Below are 22,826 nucleotides of genomic sequence, written 5' to 3'. Positions count from 1 at the left end.
TTAATCTAAATCATCACTTTTACAGCCTGTTTTCTATTGATGGGATGGATACATGAACATTTCCAAGTCATTTCCAAGTCACTGAATATGTACGAAACTGTTTGGTACTGTATAGTAAATCTGTCTGGAGTAGACAGTTCTCAAAAACTGAGTGCGCAAGAATGAGACTAGTGAGGGAAGCCGCCAAGACACCCATGGCAACTCTGAAGGCATTATAGGCTTTTGGAGATGTAACTGGAGAAATTGTGCATAGTGCAACTTTTGTCTGCTGCATCATCAGCCACACCTTCATTGTGGAGTGGGAAAAAAAGGATTTTAATACAAGAAAGCAGATTGAATTTAGGATCAAGCCTCCCATGTGTCTTCTGGCAAAAATTCCTTGTCTTCTTTTTATAGAAATCCTTCACTACATATCTGTTGATGCAACACAAAGGCCTTACAGTGTGCACAGTGTCTAATCACAACAGCATAATCCTTTAAGTATTTCAGCTTTGTCATGGGTGTCTTGGTGGCTTCCCTCACTAGTCTCCTTTTTGTTCAGTTTTTGAGAAGTCTTTACTCCAGACAAATTTATCCTAGAAAAAGTAATGATTTATTTGAACAATAATACTTATATTTAGTGTGTCCAAATGCTTATGACCTCTGAACATCGGGGGACTATGTACAGAAATGGTTATAATTTCTAAATGGTATGTGAGCATATTTATTTTATTTAGTCGTTAATTCTCAGTACTCTCTCATAAGTTTAATTTTTGGAACATATTTGCTTTATGAAAATATGTTTTAATAAATCCTATTGTACTTTTATTTTATATGTTTTAAGACCAAATCATTAATTCAAGTGATATTTAGGGTTGAGTGCTATGGGCTCAAAACCTTCTTTATATATGTAGTAAAAGAAATTCCCTTCTGCTTCTCCTTTGTTTTCACTCGGGTCCCCACAACAGATTGAAGGTGGATTTGCTTGTTCATTTAGTACAAGTTTTATGCCGGATGCCCTTCTTGACACAATTCCACATTACATTATATATTTATATATTCAGTGTTTTTCAAAATACTCTGTGCCAAACTGAGACTTTAGAATATAAATTTGAAAAAAATATAACCCCTTCCAACTTTGTTGGCAGACGTAATAATTAAACTGCAGGGATCAATCAACTAGAAAGGTCTGGATATGGCCAACTGTGACATATGTTAGAAAAGTGTAAAACAAATCATTTTGGTCCTAAATTTTGCTCATAACTTTAATGGATCTACCTGTGTGGATATAGACTCATGTTCCTTTGATGATGTTAATCATGAAATTATAGCTCAAATTCACTGTAAAATGTAGATAAAAGTATTTTTGCACAATATGACCCCTTTAAAACTGTTCCTCTTTTTTCTTCTTCTTCTCTGTCTAACTTGTAGTCTGTGGATGAAATGTGGCAGCACTGCGCCATCCGACTCACTGATGCCGTGCAATATGTGGTGGAGTTTGCAAAACATATTCCAGGATTCCGTTTGCTTAGTCAAAACGATCAGATTGCTCTCCTCAAGACCGGTGCGTTTACCCCACACACACACACAACAGTGACACCCACCCACCCACACACACACACGAGCGGTTTAAACACAGTTCAGAATACAGTATGCTGCATGACTTCATCACTTTTCTATATTATTGATTTGTCTTTTGTTGATCCCTGTTGATGCTCAGGTTCCATGGAGGTGGTTCTGGTCAGGATGAGCCGCTTCTTTAACACAGAGAACAACACCGTCTTCTTTGACGGGAAGTTTGCAGGAACCGAAGTGTTCAAGTCTTTAGGTAACTGTTTTTGCACGTTGCTCATACAAAATGCAGAGCTCATTCTCAAACAACTGATGAGATCAGTAATTGATCAATGTGAGGTGAGTCATTCTTGAGTGCATCTCTTTCAGCATGTGGCGATTTAATTGCAGCAGTGTTTGACTTTGCTCACAGCATGTGTGCGCTGAAGCTCACTGAACAGCAGGTGGCACTGTTCACTGCACTGGTACTGATCAACGCAGGTAAGAACAGCTGCTTATTCATCATTATGTGCTGTGTAAACATTACAGTATGTACATAAGTAGCCTTTTTGTCATGCATGTGTCTGTGTATGTGTGTTAACACAATAACTCGTTAATAATAGATGGTAGTCACTTGATACTTACACCATAGGTGCCCCCTGCAGAGTAGATTTATTTATTTGTTTGTTTGTTTGTTTGACAGGGACAATGCAATCAATGAGTTTATTACACTTTCAAGTTTTGTGGCACGTGTACACATCCTTGGCAGTCACGGTCTTAAATGCTGAAGCCAACAAGTTGGTGGGCAAAGGAGATGCTTTCTCAGTGCACTATCAGCATGTAAAGAATAAGCTCAAATTTATTTCTTAAAATATTGAACAACTAGATGATGAAGCACAGGAATGATATCTGGAAAGCATGCTGCCTTTTCTTCCACAAACTACACATCAATCAAGTAAAACTGCTTCAATATCTCATAACGTATGATGATAGATAGACTTTTGTGTGACTTCAATATGATGTCACTCATACAATCAATCACAGACCCTTTGTTGATGTATATATGCTTTAGATCATCCATCTAGGCTTCTTGGTTTTTGAGATATACCGTAAAAGTTGCTTTACGGACTATGAACAGAACCAGATATATAGCGTTCCACTCAATGAGCCGCTCTTTCATCAGCAGTGGAAAAAACTTTTCCCACTATTTTTTTTATTTGAACTTGATGAATTTGGTCATCGATTGTTGTCAGCATGTACAGTGCATCCGGAAAGTATGCATAGTGCTTCACTTTTTCCACATTTTACAGTCTTATTCCAAACTAAAGTACTTTTAGTACCCCTCAAAATTCTACACACAATACCTCATAATGACAATGTGAAAAACTTTTTTTTTTTTTTTTTTTTGCAAATTTATTAACACTAAGAAAAAACTCAAAAATCACATGTACATAAGTACAACCCCTGGCAAAAATAAAAGGAATCACTGGCCTCGGATGATGTTCATTCAGTTGTTTAATTTTGTAGAAAAAAAGCAGATCACAGACATGACACAAAACTAAAGTCATTTCAAATGGCAACTTTCTGGCTTTAAAAAACACTATAAGAAATCAAGAAAAAAAGATTATGACAGTCAGTAACGGTTACTTTTTTAGACCAAGCAGAGGAAAAAAATATGGAATCACTCAATTCTGAGGAATAAATTATGGAATCACCCTGTAAATTTTCATCCCCCAAACTAACACCTGCATCAAATCAGATCTGCTCGTTGACATTGACCCTATGTGTCTTTTTGCAAGGAATGTTTTCACAGTTTTTGCTCTATGGCAAGATGCATTATCATCTTGAAAAATGATTTAATCATCCCCAAACATCCTTTCAATTGTCCAAAATATCAACGTAAACGTGTGCATTTATTGATGATGTAATGACAGCCATCTCCCCAGTGCCTTTACCTGACATGCAGCCCCTTATCATCAATGACTGTGGAAATTTACATGTTCTCTTCAGGCAGTCATCTTTATAAATCTCATTGGAACGGCACCAAACAAAAGTTCCAGCATCATCACCTTGCCCAATGCAGATTCGAGATTCATCACTGAATATGACTTTCATCCAGTCATCCACAGTCCACGATTGCTTTTCCTTAGCCCATTGTAACCTTGTTTTTTTCTGTTTAGGTGTTAATGATGGCTTTTGTTTAGCTTTTCTGTATGTAAATCCCATTTCCTTTAGGCGGTTTCTTACAGTTCGGTCACAGACGTTGACTCCAGTTTCCTCCCATTCGTTCCTCATTTGTTTTGTTGTGCATTTTTTGATTTTTGAGACATATTGCTTTAAGTTTTCTGTCTTGACGCTTTGATGTCTTCCTTGGTCTACCAGTATGTTTGCCTTTAACAACCTTCCCATGTTGTTTGTATTTGGTCCAGAGTTTAGACACAGCTGACTGTGAACAACCAACATCTTTTGCAACATTGCGTGATGATTTACCCTCTTTTAAGAGTTTGATAATCCTCTCCTTTGTTTCAATTGACATCTCTCGTGTTGGAGCCATGATTCATGTCAGTCCACTTGGTGCAACAGCTCTCCAAGGTGTGATCACTCCTTTTTAGATGCAGACTAACGAGCAGATCTGATATGATGCAGGTGTTAGTTTTGGGGATGAAAATTTACAGGGTGATTCCATAATTTTTTCCTCAGAATTGAGTGATTCCATATTTTTTTCCTCTGCTTGGTCTAAAAAAGTAACCGTTACTGACTGCCACAATCTTTTTTTCTTGATTTCTTATAGTGTTTCTTAAAGCCAGAAAGTTGCCATTTGAAATGACTTTAGTTTTGTGTCATGTCTGTGATCTGCTTTTTTTCTACAAAATTAAACAACTGAATGAACATCCTCCGAGGCCGGTGATTCCATAATTTTTGCCAGGGGTTGTATTCACAGTCTTTGCCATGAAGCTCAAAATTGAGCTCAGGTGCATCCTCTTTCCACTGATCATCCTTGAGATGTTTCTACAGCTTAATTGGAGTCCACCTGGGGTAAATTCAGTTGACTGGACATGATTTGGAAAGACACACACCTGTCTACATATAAGGTCACACAGTTGACAGTGCATTTCAGAGCACAAACCAAGCATGAAGTCAAAGGAATTGACTGTAGACCTCCGAGACAGGATTGTATCAAGGCACAAATATGGAGAAGGGTACAGAAACATTTCTGCTGCTTTGAAGGTCCCAGTGAGCACAGTAGTCTGAATGAATGAATTTACTTAATTTTGGAATAAGGCTGTAACATAACAGAATGTGGAAAAAGTGAAGTGCTGTGAATACTTTCTGGGTGCACTCTACTTCATGTGCTTTAATCGAAATTTTGAGATGACTTTTTCCATCAGTTCTGTTCTGACCAGTGGTTATATGTACAAGATGCACACTATGCCAGAATGATTCACTCTCACTTCTTGGTCTGTGACACTTCTGTTCTGTCTATATGTGCAGATCGGCCATGCCTGGAGGACAGAAACAGGGTTCAGAGGGTGCAGCGAGGCATGGAGTTAGGCCTCATGCACATTCTTCACCGAACCAACCAAGAAAATCTAATGCACAAGGTATGTCTCTGTATATAGCAGCTACTTGCTGATCAACCACAAAGGAAATTAAAATTCTGTCATATTCACACGTTGCACCTTGCATCCATTATTGTGCATTCTGTATTCCTGTGCATGCTGTGTACAGTTTGCATGTTCACTCTGACCCAGAAGCCACACTACAGCCGAATGCAAGCTGTTAAATGTGTGAATATTCTCTCTGCAGCTTTACCAGAGGATGGCAGTGTTACATTCACTGTGCAGTTTGCACATGGAGAAGCTTCACTGGTTCAGTCAGCGTTACCCGCTCACTGTTCACTCGCTGTTTCCTCCCCTCTATAAGGAGCTGTTTGCCTCTGAAACAGAAATGCTGCCTGGGACCACACACTGAGTCACACCCTTGTTTAAATCTCACCATTGCTAACAGAATCTGTTAATCTAACCATGTAAATAAATCACTGTTGTCATAGTGTACTAATGGTTGCTTAACTCCCAAAATAAATAATGTCAAACCCGTCTTTTGTAATTTGAAAGTCTTACACAAAATTGTGTTCATTCCATGGCAGATGCATTTTGACCTCTTTGATGATGTGACTTTAGTTGCAGATTATGTTTTTAATAATTATGGGTGTAAGACTGCAGGCCCTCGAAGAGCACCTTTAACTCACTAACGTAGAAGGAAAAATACAACAGAGTTCACATCTGGATCACAATCCAAACCAAAATGTAACAATTTTGGTGACTAACAGAGGCACCAGCACTTCCAAATTAAGGCAATAGCACAACTCCAGCAGAAAACTTTCATCAATTCAACAACAGGTAGTTGTATCAACAAACATTCTGCAAGTAAAAAAAAAAAAAAAAAAAAAAAAAAGGTTGGAAGCACAGAGCACAAACAAATATAACCCGCTGCACATGTAACAGTTTAATTCGATAATGTGCCTCTTGCAATTTCGGCCAACACACCCAAAAACCCACAAACATTGCAAAGCTCCACAACGCAACAGAAGTATTCACAACACCGAGGTTCCTAAACGGAGGACTTTAACTGACGTCTACTCTTCAGTGCATTGCAACTGAAATAAAAAAATAATAATAATCTGGAAAATATAGCTAGCATAAGAGTAAAATCATGTGTTGCATAGCTTTGCAAAATCTTTCTTATGGGTGGATACAATGTGTGAACATATAACAGACACATTATCAAAGTAAATTGTTGCATGTACTGCAGCTTATATTGTTTGTATTCTCTGTGTTTGCAAGCATTTTTTTTTAAATGTGTAAGACTTTTTTTTGGTGCAAATAACTGTTGTTCAGTTGATACTTTCAATTTTTTTATATATATATATTTTTTTATTTGTTTCCTACTTTTGATGGTATTTTCTTATTTATTTATTATTATTTGGAAGTGTTGTGGCCCTTATCGGCCAATGTACATACAGTATAGGAGCTGCTGTGCACATTAACAGTCTTTGGACTCCACATCAGGTAGCATATACAAAAATGAAACTTTTGTAGCATAATGCCACCCAAAGGGATTGTAAAGCATGAAGGTCCACAAACTATGCATGATGATGAATGCAGTTCTTCGCTGCAGAGATCACATCCGTCCAGTTGCACTTACTGTTAACAATGACCCTAAATATAAATAATTATGTATGATAATTATATATATAATTATATATAATCATAAATATATAATTATATAAACAATTATATATAATTATAAATATATAATTATATAAATAATTATATATTTTATATATTATATAAAACTAAAGAGTGAGTGCCCTTCAGCAGAACAAACAACCTGCTTCTTTGTATTCATATATGTCTCAAGAGAAATATTTAATCTCAGGTTGACGTCTCAGATAGTTTACACAGCAGCAACAGAAAATATCACCTTTTGTGTTTGATTTTACAGACTTGTATACGTTTTGAGCTTTGGAGATCTATTGCATTAATTGTAGAAAAAATACTGAGTTGAAAATGTGGAGCTATAAATAAGTTTCTCTGTTTGCAGACTTTTCCCCACCCTAAACTAACTTCTTTTATTTTGTCTACCTGTGTTTTGGATAAAGCCATGAGTGAAGAAGTTTCAGCATTAAGTACTGTATGTCCAGACATAGTCGTCTGTGTTTCTTCAACAGCTGAGATTATAACCAAAGTGATTCGTTGTAAATCTTGCAATAAACTGCTGAGGCTACAACACCAAGCACATGTGGTGACTTTATTTTTTGTTTGTGAACGCGCAGTGCAATTTAACATTGTGAAAGTTTAAAACAAGGCCAGGAAAAGAAAAGAAAAAAAAGGATCCTGCCAGACGGACGATAATAAAAATCAAAATGTTTTCAACAAAGGACAAAGTTTATTGATAGTACTTGTAGCTCTGAAGTGACATGTATGATTTTTTTTCAAGGATGCACAGCGTGCCAGAGAGCAAACAACACTGAGAGCTGTGGTACTTAATATGGAGGAAAGTTTAGTCATCGCGGCTTATTTTACTGTAAATTCTGGCATCGACCTGTGGAAAGTCTCCGTCAAACTCTGAGGCTAACCACGTTCAGAGGAAGCAAATAAAATATCTCCAACTCCTCAAGGAAACAGACCAACAAAGCGCTTAAATGTACCTCTAGTCATGCTGCATAGCTGGTTGTCATTTTGTCTTACTGTGTGTGTGTGGGTGTTGGGAAAATCAACTTCCGAAACAGTTGGGTAATAGCAATTTTTTTTGCTTGCATGTTCAGATTTGCTTGCAAAGACCTCATCTATTTATGCACACAAACTGCATACAACAAGGATTTGCACGCCAGCTGTTGAAAGAGGAGAAGATGGTTATAGATAAAAGCCAGACTACAGCTGACAAAAACTGTCAGCGGCTGTACAAACCATAATCTCTTATGATTTGCTTGCATACATGCGATCTCCCTCTCACATTCACTATCATCCGATCACATACATGTTTTCTCATATAAACATTATCTCCAAACAAATGGTGCATCTGAATATTCAAACTCTCAAAAGTGCATATGCTCTATCTCGCATACATATACGCTCACAATCACACACATATTCACACATACAGTGAAAATGGTGAACATTGTGGACTACTACAGCTACCTGGGTGTCCACATAGACAACAAACTGGATTGGACTGTAAACACAGATGCTGTGCATAAGAAAGGTCAGGGATGACTGTAATTCCTAGGAGGCTCAGAGCTTTTAATGTCTGCAGAAATATGTTGCAGATGTTTTATCGCTCGGTGGTCTCCAGCGTCATCTTCTACGCTGTAGTCTGCTGGGGCAGCAGGGTGAAGGCAGCTGACATAAACAGACTCAACAAGCTCATCAGGAGAGCTGGCTCTGTCCTGGGGGTTGAGCTGGAGTGTGTGGTAGAGGTGTCAGATAGGAGGATGTTGAGGAAACTACTCAGCATCCTGAACAACACCTCCCACTCCCTGCATGCCACACTGAGGTCCTATCAGAGCACTTTTAGTCGTAGACTGAGACCACCGAGGTGCACAAAGAATGCCACAGGAGGTCTTTCCTACCTGTGGCAATCAGACTGTATAATTCCTCCCCTTCTACAAGGAGAGGAATTATACATGATGAACAGAGTTATTCAGTTACTCAGAGTTATGTGCAATCTTATCAAACATCTCGTGCAAATGTCTTCCTGTCATTTCATATAAATTTGTTGTACTTTTTGGTGATAAAGTTGATCTTATCATATCTTACTGTTTCACACATACAGTACACATACAGTTCTCTTGCACATACACAAATTGTTATTTCTACATACACACAAGCAGCAGTGGCCTTGGTGACTATCACCTCCTACGCTCACGTGCATGCCAGACAGGAGCACAAAGCAGCAGCAGCAGAACATAGGTGCCTGGTGGGACTCAGTGCCGGACTGTGGCACTTTCAAGGGATCCATCCACCCATCCTTCCATTTAAGATCCACCCAGGACTGAGACGAGTGATTTCTATGTGGGAGCTGTTTAAGATATGCAGCGTGCCTATTGGTCTATTGGTTAGGGTTCATTCATTCATTCATTTTCTAAACCCACTTATGCCAATTAAGGTTAATGGGAGGGGGGCTGGAGCCGTCCCAGAGGTCAGTGCACAAGGGGCTGCCACAGGAGAACAACTTTCCAGTCTGTCGCAAGGTAATTATCATGTGGTGTAAAGAAATGTAGTTACTGGGACTCTGCTTTCCATCTCATTGGCTGTCATGATCACTGGATATGCATATTGTAACCAAGCTGGAACATTTTTATTTCTACATGTTTGACAATTGTTTCTTATGCTTTTGTTTTATTTGTCATTTTGTTTTTGTTAGTATGGCCAAAGACATACTAACAACAAGGTCACCCTCACTGAGTCTGATATGCTTGAGGTTTCTTCCTGTAAGAAAAAGAAAATTGAGTTTTGGCTTTGGAATAAAAGAAACAGACAAACAAGTTCATTTGAAGTTACATGCATCTTCAAAATCACACATATGTTGAGAGCAGAGGTGCCCAAATATTTATTTCTACTTAAGATGAAGAATGAATCTGGGTCGAGGATAACAGGCCAAACGGAAGTGATGTGTGGATTGAATACATACAATTACATAACAAATGTGTTATACCTGAAACACTTCACTTTATGTTATATGCTTCCTCCAACATAGACAGCCATAGACAGACTGTCTATGGCTGATGCTGAGACACTGATTCATGCGTTTGTCTCTTCTAGATTGGACTACTGCAATATTCTATTTTCTAGTTTACCACAGTCCAGCATTAGGGGTCTCCAATTGGTTCAAAATGCTGCTGCCAGAGTTTTGACACAAAGCAGAAAGTTTGACCACATTACACCCATTCTGATGTCTCTTCCCTGGCTTCCTGTACCGGTGAGATCAGATTTTAAGGTTCTGCTACTAGCCTATAAAATTGTTCACAGACTGGCACCTCCCTACTTAGCTGACCTAATTAAACCCTATGTACCGGCCCGGGCTTTGTGTTCTCAAGGTGCAGGACTAATTAGTGTCCCTAGGGTGAATAAAAAGTCTGCGGGTCACAGAGGATTCTCTTATCGTGCCCCTGTTCTGTGGAATGATCTCCCTGCATCAATGAAACAGATTCTGTAGAGACTTTCAAGTCCAGACTTAAAACAAACTTATTTTCCCTTTCGTATGGCTAGCATACTGGCATAGTATGTATCTATGCTTTTTACTCTTTTAATTAATTTTATTAGGAAATGGAGCTGGCTGCGGCCTCAACTTTACCTAAATTCTGGGTCTTTTAGTGAAGCTTAGGGCTAGTGGCCGGCGATCACCTTAGTATTTCTTCTGTTTTTCTTGTTGTTTAATGCTGACAAATTACACTGTATTTGTCTTTCTGATGCTTGATTCTGCTTTTTTCTTTTCTCTCTGTTTGAGGTGCGGCTCCATCCAGAGATCGGCGTGGTATCTGTTCCAGAAACTGTCCTGTGCACCTACAACATTTCCAGTATGCTCGTTTTGTGAATTGTTCTGTAATTTGTGCCTGTAGCATGGCCCAAGCAGAGGGTTACTCCTTTGAGTCTGGTCTACTTGAGGTTTCTTCCTCAGAGGGAGTTTTTCCTTACCACTGTTGCTCTGGAGGTTGGTAAGGTTAGACCTTACCTGTGTGAAGCGCCTTGAGGCAACTCTGTTGTGATTTGGCGCTATATAAATGAAAATAAATTGAATTGAAATTGACGACAGACATACTAACGAATATATGTATGTAAGAAGAAGAAAATATTTGTAAGGAAGGGAATTTATTTGTATGAATGAGTTTGGAAACGGCAGCTTAGTGGTTGGCAGAGTTGCCTCACTGCAAGAAGGATCCAGATCACTGACCTGTGCTGAGTTTGAGTAGGTTCCCTCTGAGTGCTACCAGTTTCTTCTTACTTCCAGAGACATGCAGCTTGTGTGAACTCAAGTCAAGTCAAGTGTGGGAGCATGCCCAGGCACCCAGGCAGAGAACCAATCCATTCCCACATCTCTAAATTAACCATCTATCTGCCGCAACCAGCTGAAATGTGGGCGTCCCCTTGGCCTTCTCCAGCTACCGGGGTCCTCAACACTCAACCACCTGAGTGTTGGATCATGCACAGAGAAATGGACCATATTCCCAAACTTACATAGGTGACACTTCTTCACAATGCAGGTGATACTCCTCATCCTAGCACAGGGGTGGCCAAGTTCGGTCCTCAAGAGCCACATTCCTGACACTCTTAGTTGTCTCCCTGCTCCAACACACCTGAATCCAATGAAAGACTCGAGTCTTTCATTGGATTCAGGTGTGTTGGAGCAGGCCCACTTTACATACCTGGGCAGCCATATGTAACACTGTAACATCGATGACGTGATCCAACACTGATTCAAATGTGAACTGCCTTAGGTCGCCTTCACATCCATGTTTTCAACAACAGAAACTTTCAACACAAGACAAAAATTCTCTCCTACAAAGCTGCTGTCATGTACAACCCTGCTATACGGATCTGAGACCTGGACCACCAACCACTGCCACCTGAAGACCCTAGCAATTCCACTAACGTAGCCTGAGGAGTATCCTCCAGATCAGGTGGGAAAACTACAGTGTGTCCAGAAATTATTCACAGTGCTTCACATTTTCTACATTTTGTTATGCTACAGCCTTATTCCAAAATGGATGAAATTCATTTTTTCCCTCAAACTTCTATGCACAATACCCCATAATGACACTGTGAAAAAACTTTTTTGAGATTTCTGCAAATTTATTAAAACAGACACACACACACACACACACACACACACACACACACACACACACACACACACACACACACACACACACACACACACACACACACACACACACACAAAGCCTTTGTCATGAAGCTCAAAATTTAGCTCAGGTGAATCCTGTTTTCACTGATCATTCTTGAGATGTTTCTACAGCTTAATTGGAGGGTAAATTCAGTTGATTGGACGTGATTTGTAAAGGCACACACCTGTCTACATATAAGGTCCCACAGTTGACAGTGTATGTCAGAGCACAAAACAAGTCAAAGGAAGTGTCTGGAGACCTCCGAGACAGGATTGTCTCCAGGCGTAAATCTGGGGAAGGGTACAAAAACATTTCTGCTGCTTTGAAGGTCCCAGTGAGCACAGTGGCCTCCATCATCCATAAATGGAAGAAGTTCAGATCCACCAGGACTCTTCACGGAGGTGACCAAGAACCTGATGGTCATTCTGTCAGAGCTCCAGCATTCCTCTGTGGAGAGAGGAAAACCTTCCAGAAGGACAACCATCTCTGTAGCAATCCACCAATCAGGACTGTATGGCAGAGTGGCCAGATGGAAGCCACTCCTTAGTAAAAGGCACATGGCAGCCCATCTGGAGTTTGCCAAAACGCACCTGAAGGAATCTCAGACCATGAGACACAAAATTCTCTGGCCTGATGAGACATAGATTGAACTCTTTGGCGTGAATGCTGGCCGTCATGTTTGGAGCAAACCATAGGCACCAACCCTAGAATGAAGCATGGTGGCGGCATCATGCTGTGGGGATGTTTTGGCAGGAACTGGGAGACTAGTCATGATTGAGGGAAAGATGAATGCAGAAATGTACAGAGACACCCTGGATGAAAACATGCTCCAGAGCACTCTTGACCTCAGACTGGGGTGACAGTTCATCTTTCAGCAGGACAATGACCCTAAGCACACAGCCTGTGCACCGATGCTCCCCATCCAACCTGATGGAGGTGGTGCAAAGAGGAATGGACAAAGCTGCCCAAAGATAGGTGTGCCAAGCTTGTGGCATCATATTCAAGAAGACTTAAGGCTGTAATTGCTGCCAAAGGTGCATCAACAAAGTACTGAGCAAAGGGTGTGAATACTTATGTACATGTGATTTCTTAGTTAGTCTTTTAATAAATTCACAAACATGTAAAAAAAGAAATTCGTGTTGTCATTATGGGGTGTTGTGAGTACAATTTTGAGGGAAAAAAATGAATTTACTCCATTTTGGATTAAGGCTGTAACATAACAACATGTGGAAAACATGAAGTGCTGTGAATAGTTTCCAGATGCACTGACTGCGCCGTACCAACATCAGTGTCCTGGCCAAAGCCTACCTACAGAGCATAGAGTGTGTCATCATCAAGAAACAGCTTCGGTGGGTTTGTCATATCATTAGGATGGATGTCAGTCAACTTCCCAAGCAAATCTTATACTACCAGTTGAGCGAAGGAAAACTGTTCAGGGGAGGGCAGAAGAAACAATACAAGGACCTCCTGAAGCATGACCTCAAGAGCTGCTCCATCAACTGGAAGACCTGGGAAGAACCAGCACGGGATAAACTGTCACACGGGAGTGGCAGTCTGAAAAAATGTAGGCGAACAACACAGGGGAGAAGAAGCAAAATCCTGACCGGCAGAAGCTTCTCACAGCAACCATGTACAGTGTCTGTCATAAACAGTTTCAAGACTGGATGTGTTCAGTCATCTCCGGGTCCACCATCCTCTCCGGGAATCAATCAAGAGACAGTCTTCCTTGCCACCGAGGGATTGCCACAACAACTACTATTATTATTATTGGAGAGCATTTGTAAATGTACGGTTTTCCATTTAGTCTTAAGTTGTCACAGCATCACAAAAAAGTAAATGCCAAAGCTTTTCTCCCTTTATATAGCACCCCTTGGGCACATATTGCGCCGTTTTAGGATTAACTTTCACTGCTATGCTGATGATACTCAGTTGTACATACCGATAACTGATGGTAACCTCATCCACATAAAATCCTTAGAAGATTGCCTTGCATCAGTGAGCAGCTGGATGTCTAGCAACTTCCTACTTTTAAACTCTGATAAGACCGAACACCAACCTCATCTGGAGTGCCCGTAACATCTATCTCCACTGAGCTAATAAGAAATTCTAGTTTACGGACACGGCTCTCTAAAAGAGCCACCCTTTCTGCTAGCATCATGCAGGGTTTACATAAAAACTCCTAAGACTCCCAAAACTCCTAAAAGTAAACCACTCCTAAAATTGACACAAGAATAAAACAATAAGCTAAAATTCATAACAGTTACACCCAAAAAATCAACAAAAATCTAAAAGAAATTGGGGGGCAGTGTCTACCTAGCTATATACTATAGGCCAATATCAAATCTATCATTTTGCTCTAAAATTGTGGAAAAAGTGGTTTCACAGCAGCTTGTGGACTATCTTACTGAGAGTAATCTTTTTGAGCCACTGCAGTCTGCTTTTACAAAATATCATTCCACAGAGATGGCTCTCACTAAAGTGGTGAACGATCTTCTGCTTGCAGTGGATGCGGACACCACTAAGGTTCTGGTGCTGTTAGATCTGCATTTGATACCGTGGATCATCATATTTTACTAGATAGGCTGGAGAATCATTTTAGGATTACTGGGAATGCCCTTGCATGGTTGACATCATACCTGACCAGACGTTCTGTGTTTTGTACAACAACACTATCTTTAACCTTAGTGACATGAAATTTGGGGTTCCACAGGAGTCTGTCTTCGGCCCCCTGCTTTTCTCCCTTTATATAGCACCCCTTGGGCACATATTGCGGTGTTTTGGGATTACCTTTCATTGCAATGCTGATGATGTTATACATGCAGATAACTGCTGGTAATCGCATTCACATAAAATCCTTAGAAGATTGCCTTGCATCAGTGTGAAAAGCTGGATGTCTAGCAACTTCCTATTTTTAAACTCTGATAAGACCAAAATGATGGTTCTTGGTCCAGTGAGACATCTGCATCAATTTGACCAGCTAACACTTAGCCTAGGCTCGTGTGTCATACATCACACTGACAAAGTGAGGAACCTTGGGGTAATTTTTGATCCTATCCACCCTTTTCAGGTTTCAGAGTTCGGCACGCTGCAAGATCTCAGTAACATTGAGAACTGCATTGAGAAGCTCTGATCAGGCTGCATTTTAACCGCTGCACACAGACAACACCAATAACACTATTTTTATGTTGTGCCTAAAACTCTTATTGGATATATGAGGTCTGTCAATAAAGTATTGGGCCATTGGCTGGGGAAAAAAAACTGGCTTACCTGGAGGGTTGGAAACCTAACACTGGGATTACCAGCATTTTTACACTACTCCTCTATCTACCAAGCGCTGCCAAATGGCAGCACTGGGGTACTTTACATCTCATTAGGCCACATTTTGTTATGTACATGGGGGCCATTAGATCAGAATGTGCAAGTGCTGGAAAGCCAGCTCACAACACATACTCACTCTGTTGACTGAGAGACGCAGAGATGGCTAAGCTTTATAGCACAGAGCATATAAGATATTTTGGACATCCAGTGTGGGCAGCAAAGTACTGTGCATATGACAATAAAGCTTTGAATCTTGAATCTAAATTTCTTCTACTAAGTGTTGTGTTTTTTGTAACAAGTTCACAGAAAGGAGATGTGGCAGTGCCAGGTGCGTTCAGACAAACTAGGTCAAATGTCACCTGGTAACAATAGAAATAATAAGAATATAGAAATAACAAAACATTAGCATAATAACTATTGAAGTAATAGTGGTACAAATATCATTCCTAAAGCTATGGGTATGTCTTTATGGTCAAAGAATCTGATAAAGTTGAAAAGTTTATTTTATTCTTTATAACTAAACATCTGTTTTTTCTTATGTACTTGGGTTCTGTCTTTAGAGTTACTTCTTACAAATGTAACTGAAACTATTTTTTATTTTTGCTGACACAAAGAGGACAAATGTGCAAGCTGAATAAGGTGCTACTGTGTATTAGCTCATGAAAGGGGGTCGTTGAGATGTAAATCCAGGGAGTGCAGCTGCCATTTGGCAGCACCTTGGGATTTAAAGGTATAACTGCCATTTGGCAGGTCCTTGGGAGTTCACCCTCGAAGTACTCTCCTTGGGACTCCACACACTTCTCCCAGCGGTGTTGCCACTGTTGGAAGCATTCCAAAAATGCCTTTTTCGGGATGGCGCGCAGCTTCGTCGTCGTCACAGCCATGATGTCCTCTCTTGTCTCAAATCGGGTTCCTTTTAATGGTATTATAAGTTTTGGGAAGTCACAAGGGGCCATGTCAGGGGAGTAAGGTGCCTGTTGAACCACCAGAGTCTGGTTTTTGGTCAAATAAGTCTGAATTAAATGAGAGGAATGAGCTGGTGCGTTGTCGTGGTGGAGGCGCCAATTTCCTCTGGCCCACAACTCCGGTCTCTTGCGCCGCACACCATCACGCAGATGACGGAGGACATCCCTGTAATACTCCTTTGTTATTGTTTGACCCTGTGGTGCATATTCGTGGTGTACCACACCACGGGAGTCAAAAAAAACAGTCAGCATTACCTTGATCTTGCTGCGCACTTGGCGCGCCTTCTTCGGTCTTGGCGACGTGGAATGCTTCCACTGTGACGACTGGAATTTCGTTTCCGGATCGTACCCGTACACCCAGGACTCATCTCCGGTGATTATAGTATCCATAAAGCTGGGATCAGTGTGAATGGAGTCCAGCATGTCCTGTGAGACTTCAACACGATGTTGCTTTTGCTCTGCTGTCAGCAACTTTGGCACGAACTTCGCCGCCACTCGTTTCATGCCCAAATCTTCCGTCACGATGGAATGTGCCGAAGTCCTGTTAATGTCCACTTCCTCTGCAATTTCTCGGACAGTCACACGACGATCCCGCATAACCACAGCGTGCACTTTGGAAACGATCTCGTCATTTCGGCTCGTCGATGGCCGACCGGAGCGCGGCTCGCTCTCCACTGTTACGCGCCCGTCTTTAAACTGGTTGTACCATTCCTTAATCCGTGTGCTGCTCATGGCTTCATCTCCGAAAGCCGTTTGGATTTTTCGAATCGTTTCTGCCTGGCTGTCGCCAAGTTTCTGGCAGAATTTAATGCAGTAGCGCTGCTCCAAGCGTTCGGCCATTTTCTCTCAGGAAAAAATCCGACGAGGGGGGTGGAGCGCTCCTCCCACAAGCCGTGCTCACAGGCGAATGACGTCACCAACAGGCATGGAAAAACTCACGCATGCGCACGACGGTTCAACCTTGTCTGATGCAATCGCACGTGATTCAAATCCATATAATTAAAAAAAATTTATAAAATGGACCGTTACTTTATTGACAGACCTCGTATACGTTGTTATTGTGTTTATTTTATGTAAACATGCGAGAATCACAGGCTGTCTCTCCGTTATTTTCAATGGGAGCTGCTGTGAGCTTCCTGATCATGTCATTCTGGGGGAAAGTGAAGTTGGCTCTTTAACGCCTTGATTATTGTTCTTTACAACATTGTTTGTCCTCTTTGTTCCAGACTAATATATATAATATGTCTGAAATTCGGTTTCCGTTTATTAAATTCCATGCAGATTAAACGTAGCAGACACAGATTATTTGTTATAATTGCTTTAGCAAGTTTTCAGGGTATCATGCATGTAGTCTCTTATTAATGTGATGAAAAGCATAAAAAATACATTTTTGTAGTATACTATTCATTTACAATTGTCATCATGTGGATTCTCTACGTTGTTTTGACTGCAGCGACTCTCTGGCATGTAAGGGATTATGGGATACATGAAAACCCTGGATGTTCTCCTTTGACCTACACATTAGAGATATTACGAGGACTGCTTTCTTCCACCTGCAAAATATAGTGAAGATTGGTCCCATCCTATGGCTGATGCTGAAACCCTGATTCATGCATTTGTCTCATCTAGACTGGACTACTGCGATGGTCTGTTTTCTGGTTTACTGCAGCATTGGGGTCTCAAATGATGCTGGCAGACTTTTGTTACGAAGCAGAAAGTTTGACCACATTATACCCATTTTGGCATCTCTTCACTGACTTCATGTCCCTGTGAGATCAGATTTTAAGGTTTTGCTACTAGCCTATAAAATTGTTTATGGACTGGCACCTCCCTACCTAGCTGACCTAATTAAACCCTACGTACCGGCCTGGGCTTTGTGTTCCCAGGGTGCAGGACTACTTTGTGTCCCTACAGTGAATAAAAAGTCACAGAGCTTTCTCTTATCATTCCCCCGTTCTGTGGAATGATCTCCCTGTGTCAATAAAACAGTCAGATTCTGTAGAGACTTTCAAGTCCAGACTTAAGATGCACTTATTTTCCCTTTCGTATGGCTGGCATACTGGCATAGTATGTTACTATGCTTTTTACTCTTTTAATTCATTTTATTAGGAATTGTTTTTCAATCCAATCCAATCCAATCCAATCCACTTTATTTATATAGAAACATTTAACAACAAAAATGTTTTTGTAATTTGTGTCAGTATTTGTGTCGGTAGCATATGGCCCAAGCAGAAGGTCACCCCTTTGAGTCTGGTCTGCTTGAGGTTTCTTCCTCAGAGGGAGTTTTTCCTTACCACTGTCGCAATTTAGTACTATATAAAATTGAAAAAATGCATTATCTAACTAAGTGATTAATTATCGTATCCTAGCAAATACAAGAGTATATGAAGTATTAATTATATATGTTTATAAATGTAATGGTCACATGGTTCAGCAGGTTCTGCTGATTGGTTCAGCTTGTATTAAAAACACAAACCATGACAAACTGAACATTTTTTTTCTAAACCAGCCTTTGACAACGTGTGAGTCAGTGAAAAGTTATTTATCTGGACGTTTAAAAATCAGTTCCAATGACAAATCGTCATTAAAAATCATGTCCTCGCATGAATTCAGACACTAATAATGATAATAATAATAGTAACAAAAAAGTCTTTCCAAGCAAACAGCACCCAGGATGTGACCATGACTCATGTTCCAAAAGTTCGCTGTCTTCCTGTTTTTTGCCAGCAGATAGAGCGCCGCCCAGACCTGTCTGTCTGTCTGGGGGTATTTCTCTCTCTCTTTCTCTCTTTCTCTCTCTGGGTGTCTTCTGGCAGGAGGACAAACTGCTCTCACTCGACCTGTGAGATGGGTTCTTTTCGGGTTCTCCTGCGCTCCGCCGCCTTTCTCCTGTTTTTAGTTCGGTGTTGGGCGAGACACGGTTTGTATTATTTTCATGCTTTTTTGCTGCTGGATTATGTTTGTGTGCTGACTTTGGACTCTGTTTTGGTTCGTCACAGCTGCTTTAAACCTGAATGTGTTCATGGAGGATCTGAGGTTTTCTGGGAAGTTGAATAAGTCTGTTTTTCTCTTCTTTTTTTTTTTCCAGATGAGATTTTCCCTGTACAGCGGGAAGTCACCTTTGACATCGAAGACATCATGAAAGGTGTGTGTGTGTGTGTGTGTGTGTGTGTGTGTGTGTGTGTGTGTGTGTGTGTGTGTGTGTGTGTGTGTGTGTGTGTGTGTGTGTGTGTGTAGCATGTTTTTGTTTTGTTTTGTTTTCTCAGTGCCACACTTTTGAAAAGTCAACACTTTTTGTTCAGTCTAGTCTGCATTAAACTGAATGGAGAGCATCATAATATATCCTGATACACTAAATATGGCCGATGAATTTTGAATCCGCAATATATATATATCACAATATTCACTAAATCTCAAATTATTATGATTAATATCTGTTGGAGTGCTCCATTATTATTATCCAAGGCCAAAATATGGCCATCAGGTATTGAGGACTTTGCACCCGTCCGTCTGTCTGTCTGTGCTCAGCGTAACTCCTGTCCTATTACTGCCAGGGTCTTCAAATTCACAGGGATCATTCTTGGGACAGAGACCTTGGACAAGTTCAAAGATGGCTAACGACCTATTTTAAGGGGTCAAAAAGTCACATTCTGTTTCCTATTTTTATGCTCATATATGGCTGAGGGTATTTTAGCACTGTGTTGTATTTTTTACATCCTCTTCTCTTGTAAAGTACACTCAACAAAAATATAAATGCAACACTTTTGGTTTTGCTCCCATTTTGTATGAGATGAACTCAAAGATCTAAAACTTTTTCCACATACACAATATCACCATTTCCCTCAAATATTGTTCACAAACCAGTCTAAATCTGTGATAGTGAGCACTTTTCCTTTGCTGAGATAATCCATCCCACCTCACAGGTGTGCCATATCAAGATGCTGATTAGACACCATGATTAGTGTACAGGTGTGCCTTAGACTGCCCACAATAAAAGGCCACTCTGAAAGGTGCAGTTTTATCACACAGCACAATGCCACACATGTTGCAAGATTTGAGGGAGCGTGCAATTGGCATGCTGACAGCAGGAATGTCAACCAGAGCTGTTGCTCGTGTATTGAATGTTCATTTCTCTACCATAAGCCGTCTCCAAAGGCGTTTCAGAGAATTTGGCAGTACATCCAACCAGCCTCACAACCGCAGACCACATGTAACCACACCAGCCCAGGACCTCCACATCCAGCATGTTCACCTCCAAAATCGTTTGAGACCAGCCACTCGGACAGCTGCTGAAACAATCGGTTTGCATAACCAAAGAATTTCTGCACAAACTGTCAGAAACCGTCTCAAGGAAGCTCATCTGCATGCTCGTCATCCTCATTGGGGTCTCGACCTGACTCCAGTTCGTCATCTTAACCAACTTGAGTGGGCAAATGCTCACATTCGCTGGGATTTGGCACGTTGGAGAGGTGTTCTCTTCACGGATGAATCCCAGTTCACACTATCCAGGGTAGATGGCAGACAAGCGTGTGTGGCGTCGTGTGGGTGAGCGGTTTTCTGATGTCAATGTTGTGGATCGAGTGGCCCATGGTGGCGGTGGGGTTATGGTATGGGCAGGTGTCTGTTATGGACAAAGAACACAGGTGCATTTTATTGATGGCATTTTGAATGCACAGAGATATCGTGACCAGATCCTGAGGCCCATTGTTGTGTCATCCAAGAACATCACTGTTGTGTGGGCCGCTGAAGAGGAGGTACTGCTGGCCCACCACCACCAGATGGCGCCCTGCTTGAAGTGCGGGCTTCAAGCACGAGAGGGCGTCATAGCAACTGGCAGTGACAGCTGTTACTCGTCATCAGCATCAGCTGTCACTCATCCACATCATCACCACCACCTTAGAAGGAGAGAGCATATCTCACCCATATTGGCCTCTCTTCATTGGCTTCCTGTTAATTCTAGAATAGAATTTAAAATTCTTCTTCTTACTTATAAGGTTTTGAATAATCAGGTCCCATCTTATCTTAAGGACCTCGTAGTACCATATCACCCCAATAGAGCGCTTCGCTCTCAGACTGCAGGCTTACTTGTAGTTCCTAGGGTTTGTAAGAGTAGAATGGGAGGCAGAGCCTTCAGCTTTCAGGCTCTTCTCCTGTGGAACCAGCTCCCAATTCAGATCAGGGAGACAGACACCCTCTCTACTTTTAAGATTAGGCTTAAAACTTTCCTTTTTGCTAAAGCTTATAGTTAGGACTGGATCAGGTGACCCTGAACCATCCCTTAGTTATGCTGCTATAGACTTAGACTGCTGGGGGGTTCCCATGATGCACTGTTTCTTTCTCTTTTTGCTCTGTATGCACCACTCTGCATTTAATCATTAGTGATCGATCTCTGCTCCCCTCCACAGCATGTCTTTTTCCTGGTTCTCTCCCTCAGCCCCAACCAGTCCCAGCAGAAGACTGCCCCTCCCTGAGCCTGGTTCTGCTGGAGGTTTCTTCCTGTTAAAAGGGAGTTTTTCCTTCCCACTGTAGCCAAGTGCTTGCTCACAGGGGGTCGTTTTGACCGTTGGGGTTTTATATAATTATTGTATGGCCTTGCCTTACAATATAAAGTGCCTTGGGGCAACTGTTTGTTGTGATTTGGCGCTATATAAAAAAAAAATTGATTGATTGATTGACCTTAAAGGCCGGACTGCAACTCCACCTCTCCGCCGAGAAATCAACTACCAATCAGGTAACTTCTCTGCTGACTTAACACTGACTAATAGTCTGAACTTCTTTGCAGCCGTTTTCCTGTGGTGTGTCCTTATCTGTGGGATTGGCGTTTGGTGTGATCAGCGACGGCTTCGCTTCACACCCCAACCAGATAAGTGGTTAGACAGGAGCTGCACGAGTGTGTGATTGGAAGTGGAGGTTCTCCCTCCTTACTGAATACAGACTGTGGGATTACTGAGTGTGCGACCTCACACTCATCAGGACTGTCTCTGTTCTCTGCCAGCAGTACCGGGTCTGACTGCTGAAGACAGCGGCCACCTGGGGCGCAGGGCTTGGCGGCTCCGGTGTTCTTCAGCTCCGTTGGCAGTGGAAGCTGTGTGGGATTCTCTCGCCAGGCGTCTTCTATCGTCGAGCCTGCCCACACGTCACCTGGTGTATGATTGACAGTCACTATATTGTTATTGTCTGTATGTACGTCGTTGTGTGATTCACAACATTAAATTGTTACTTTTGGCTTATCCATTGTCCGTTCATTTACGCCCCCTGTTGTGGGTCCGTGTCACGACACTTTCACAACAATCACCTCATGTTGCAGCAGGATAATGCACGGCCCCATGTTGCAAGGATCTGTACACAATTCTTGGAAACTGAAAATGTCCCAGTTCTTGCACGGCCAGTATACTCACCGGACATGTCACCCATTGAGCATGTTTGGGATGCTCTGGACCGGCGTATACGACAGCGTGTACCAGTTCCTGCCAATATCCAGCAACGTCACACAGCCATTGAAGAGGAGTGGACCAACATTCCACAGGCCACAATTGACAACCTGATCAACTCTATGCGAAGGAGATATGTTGCACTGCATGAGGCAAATGGTGGTCACACCAGATACT

At 41.4% G+C, this 22,826-nt stretch overlaps 2 protein-coding genes and 1 long non-coding RNA gene across 7 annotated transcripts in view; 2 read left to right on the top strand and 1 right to left on the bottom strand.

Moving 5' to 3' along the window:
- The window catches only part of rorc (RAR-related orphan receptor C), a 79,165-nt gene extending 72,393 nt beyond the window's left edge, over positions 1-6,772 (top strand). For all 3 annotated transcript variants that reach the window (XM_034174805.1, XM_034174806.1, XM_034174807.1), the window contains 5 exons: positions 1,411-1,543; positions 1,700-1,807; positions 1,921-2,031; positions 5,023-5,132; positions 5,338-6,772. In XM_034174805.1, the coding sequence (XP_034030696.1) occupies positions 1,411-1,543; positions 1,700-1,807; positions 1,921-2,031; positions 5,023-5,132; positions 5,338-5,502 (627 nt within the window). In that variant the 3' untranslated portion in view covers positions 5,503-6,772. The remainder of the gene's footprint in view (positions 1-1,410; positions 1,544-1,699; positions 1,808-1,920; positions 2,032-5,022; positions 5,133-5,337) is intronic.
- Positions 112-22,370, bottom strand: LOC117514379. 2 transcript variants are annotated; one of them, XR_004561871.1, is made up of 3 exons: positions 22,360-22,370; positions 11,557-11,561; positions 112-219 (listed from the first exon to the last, which is right to left on the bottom strand). It is a non-coding gene; the product is annotated as an uncharacterized LOC117514379 (long non-coding RNA). The 2 variants fall into 2 exon arrangements; XR_004561872.1 differs by lacking the exons at positions 11,557-11,561; positions 22,360-22,370 and adding exons at positions 10,984-10,988; positions 13,513-13,525.
- LOC117514378 (extracellular matrix protein 1-like) overlaps positions 18,983-22,826 on the top strand; it is a 37,305-nt gene continuing 33,461 nt past the window's right edge. For both annotated transcript variants that reach the window (XM_034174810.1, XM_034174809.1), the window contains exons 1-2: positions 18,983-19,138; positions 19,307-19,363. In XM_034174810.1, coding sequence (XP_034030701.1) covers positions 19,066-19,138; positions 19,307-19,363 — 130 coding nt within the window. In that variant the 5' untranslated portion in view covers positions 18,983-19,065. The remainder of the gene's footprint in view (positions 19,139-19,306; positions 19,364-22,826) is intronic.

The sequence above is a fragment of the Thalassophryne amazonica genome, chromosome 7 (genome assembly GCF_902500255.1).
Source record: "Thalassophryne amazonica chromosome 7, fThaAma1.1, whole genome shotgun sequence".
Lineage (NCBI taxonomy): Eukaryota > Metazoa > Chordata > Actinopteri > Batrachoidiformes > Batrachoididae > Thalassophryne > Thalassophryne amazonica.
This window is presented reverse-complemented; position numbering and strand designations above follow the sequence as displayed.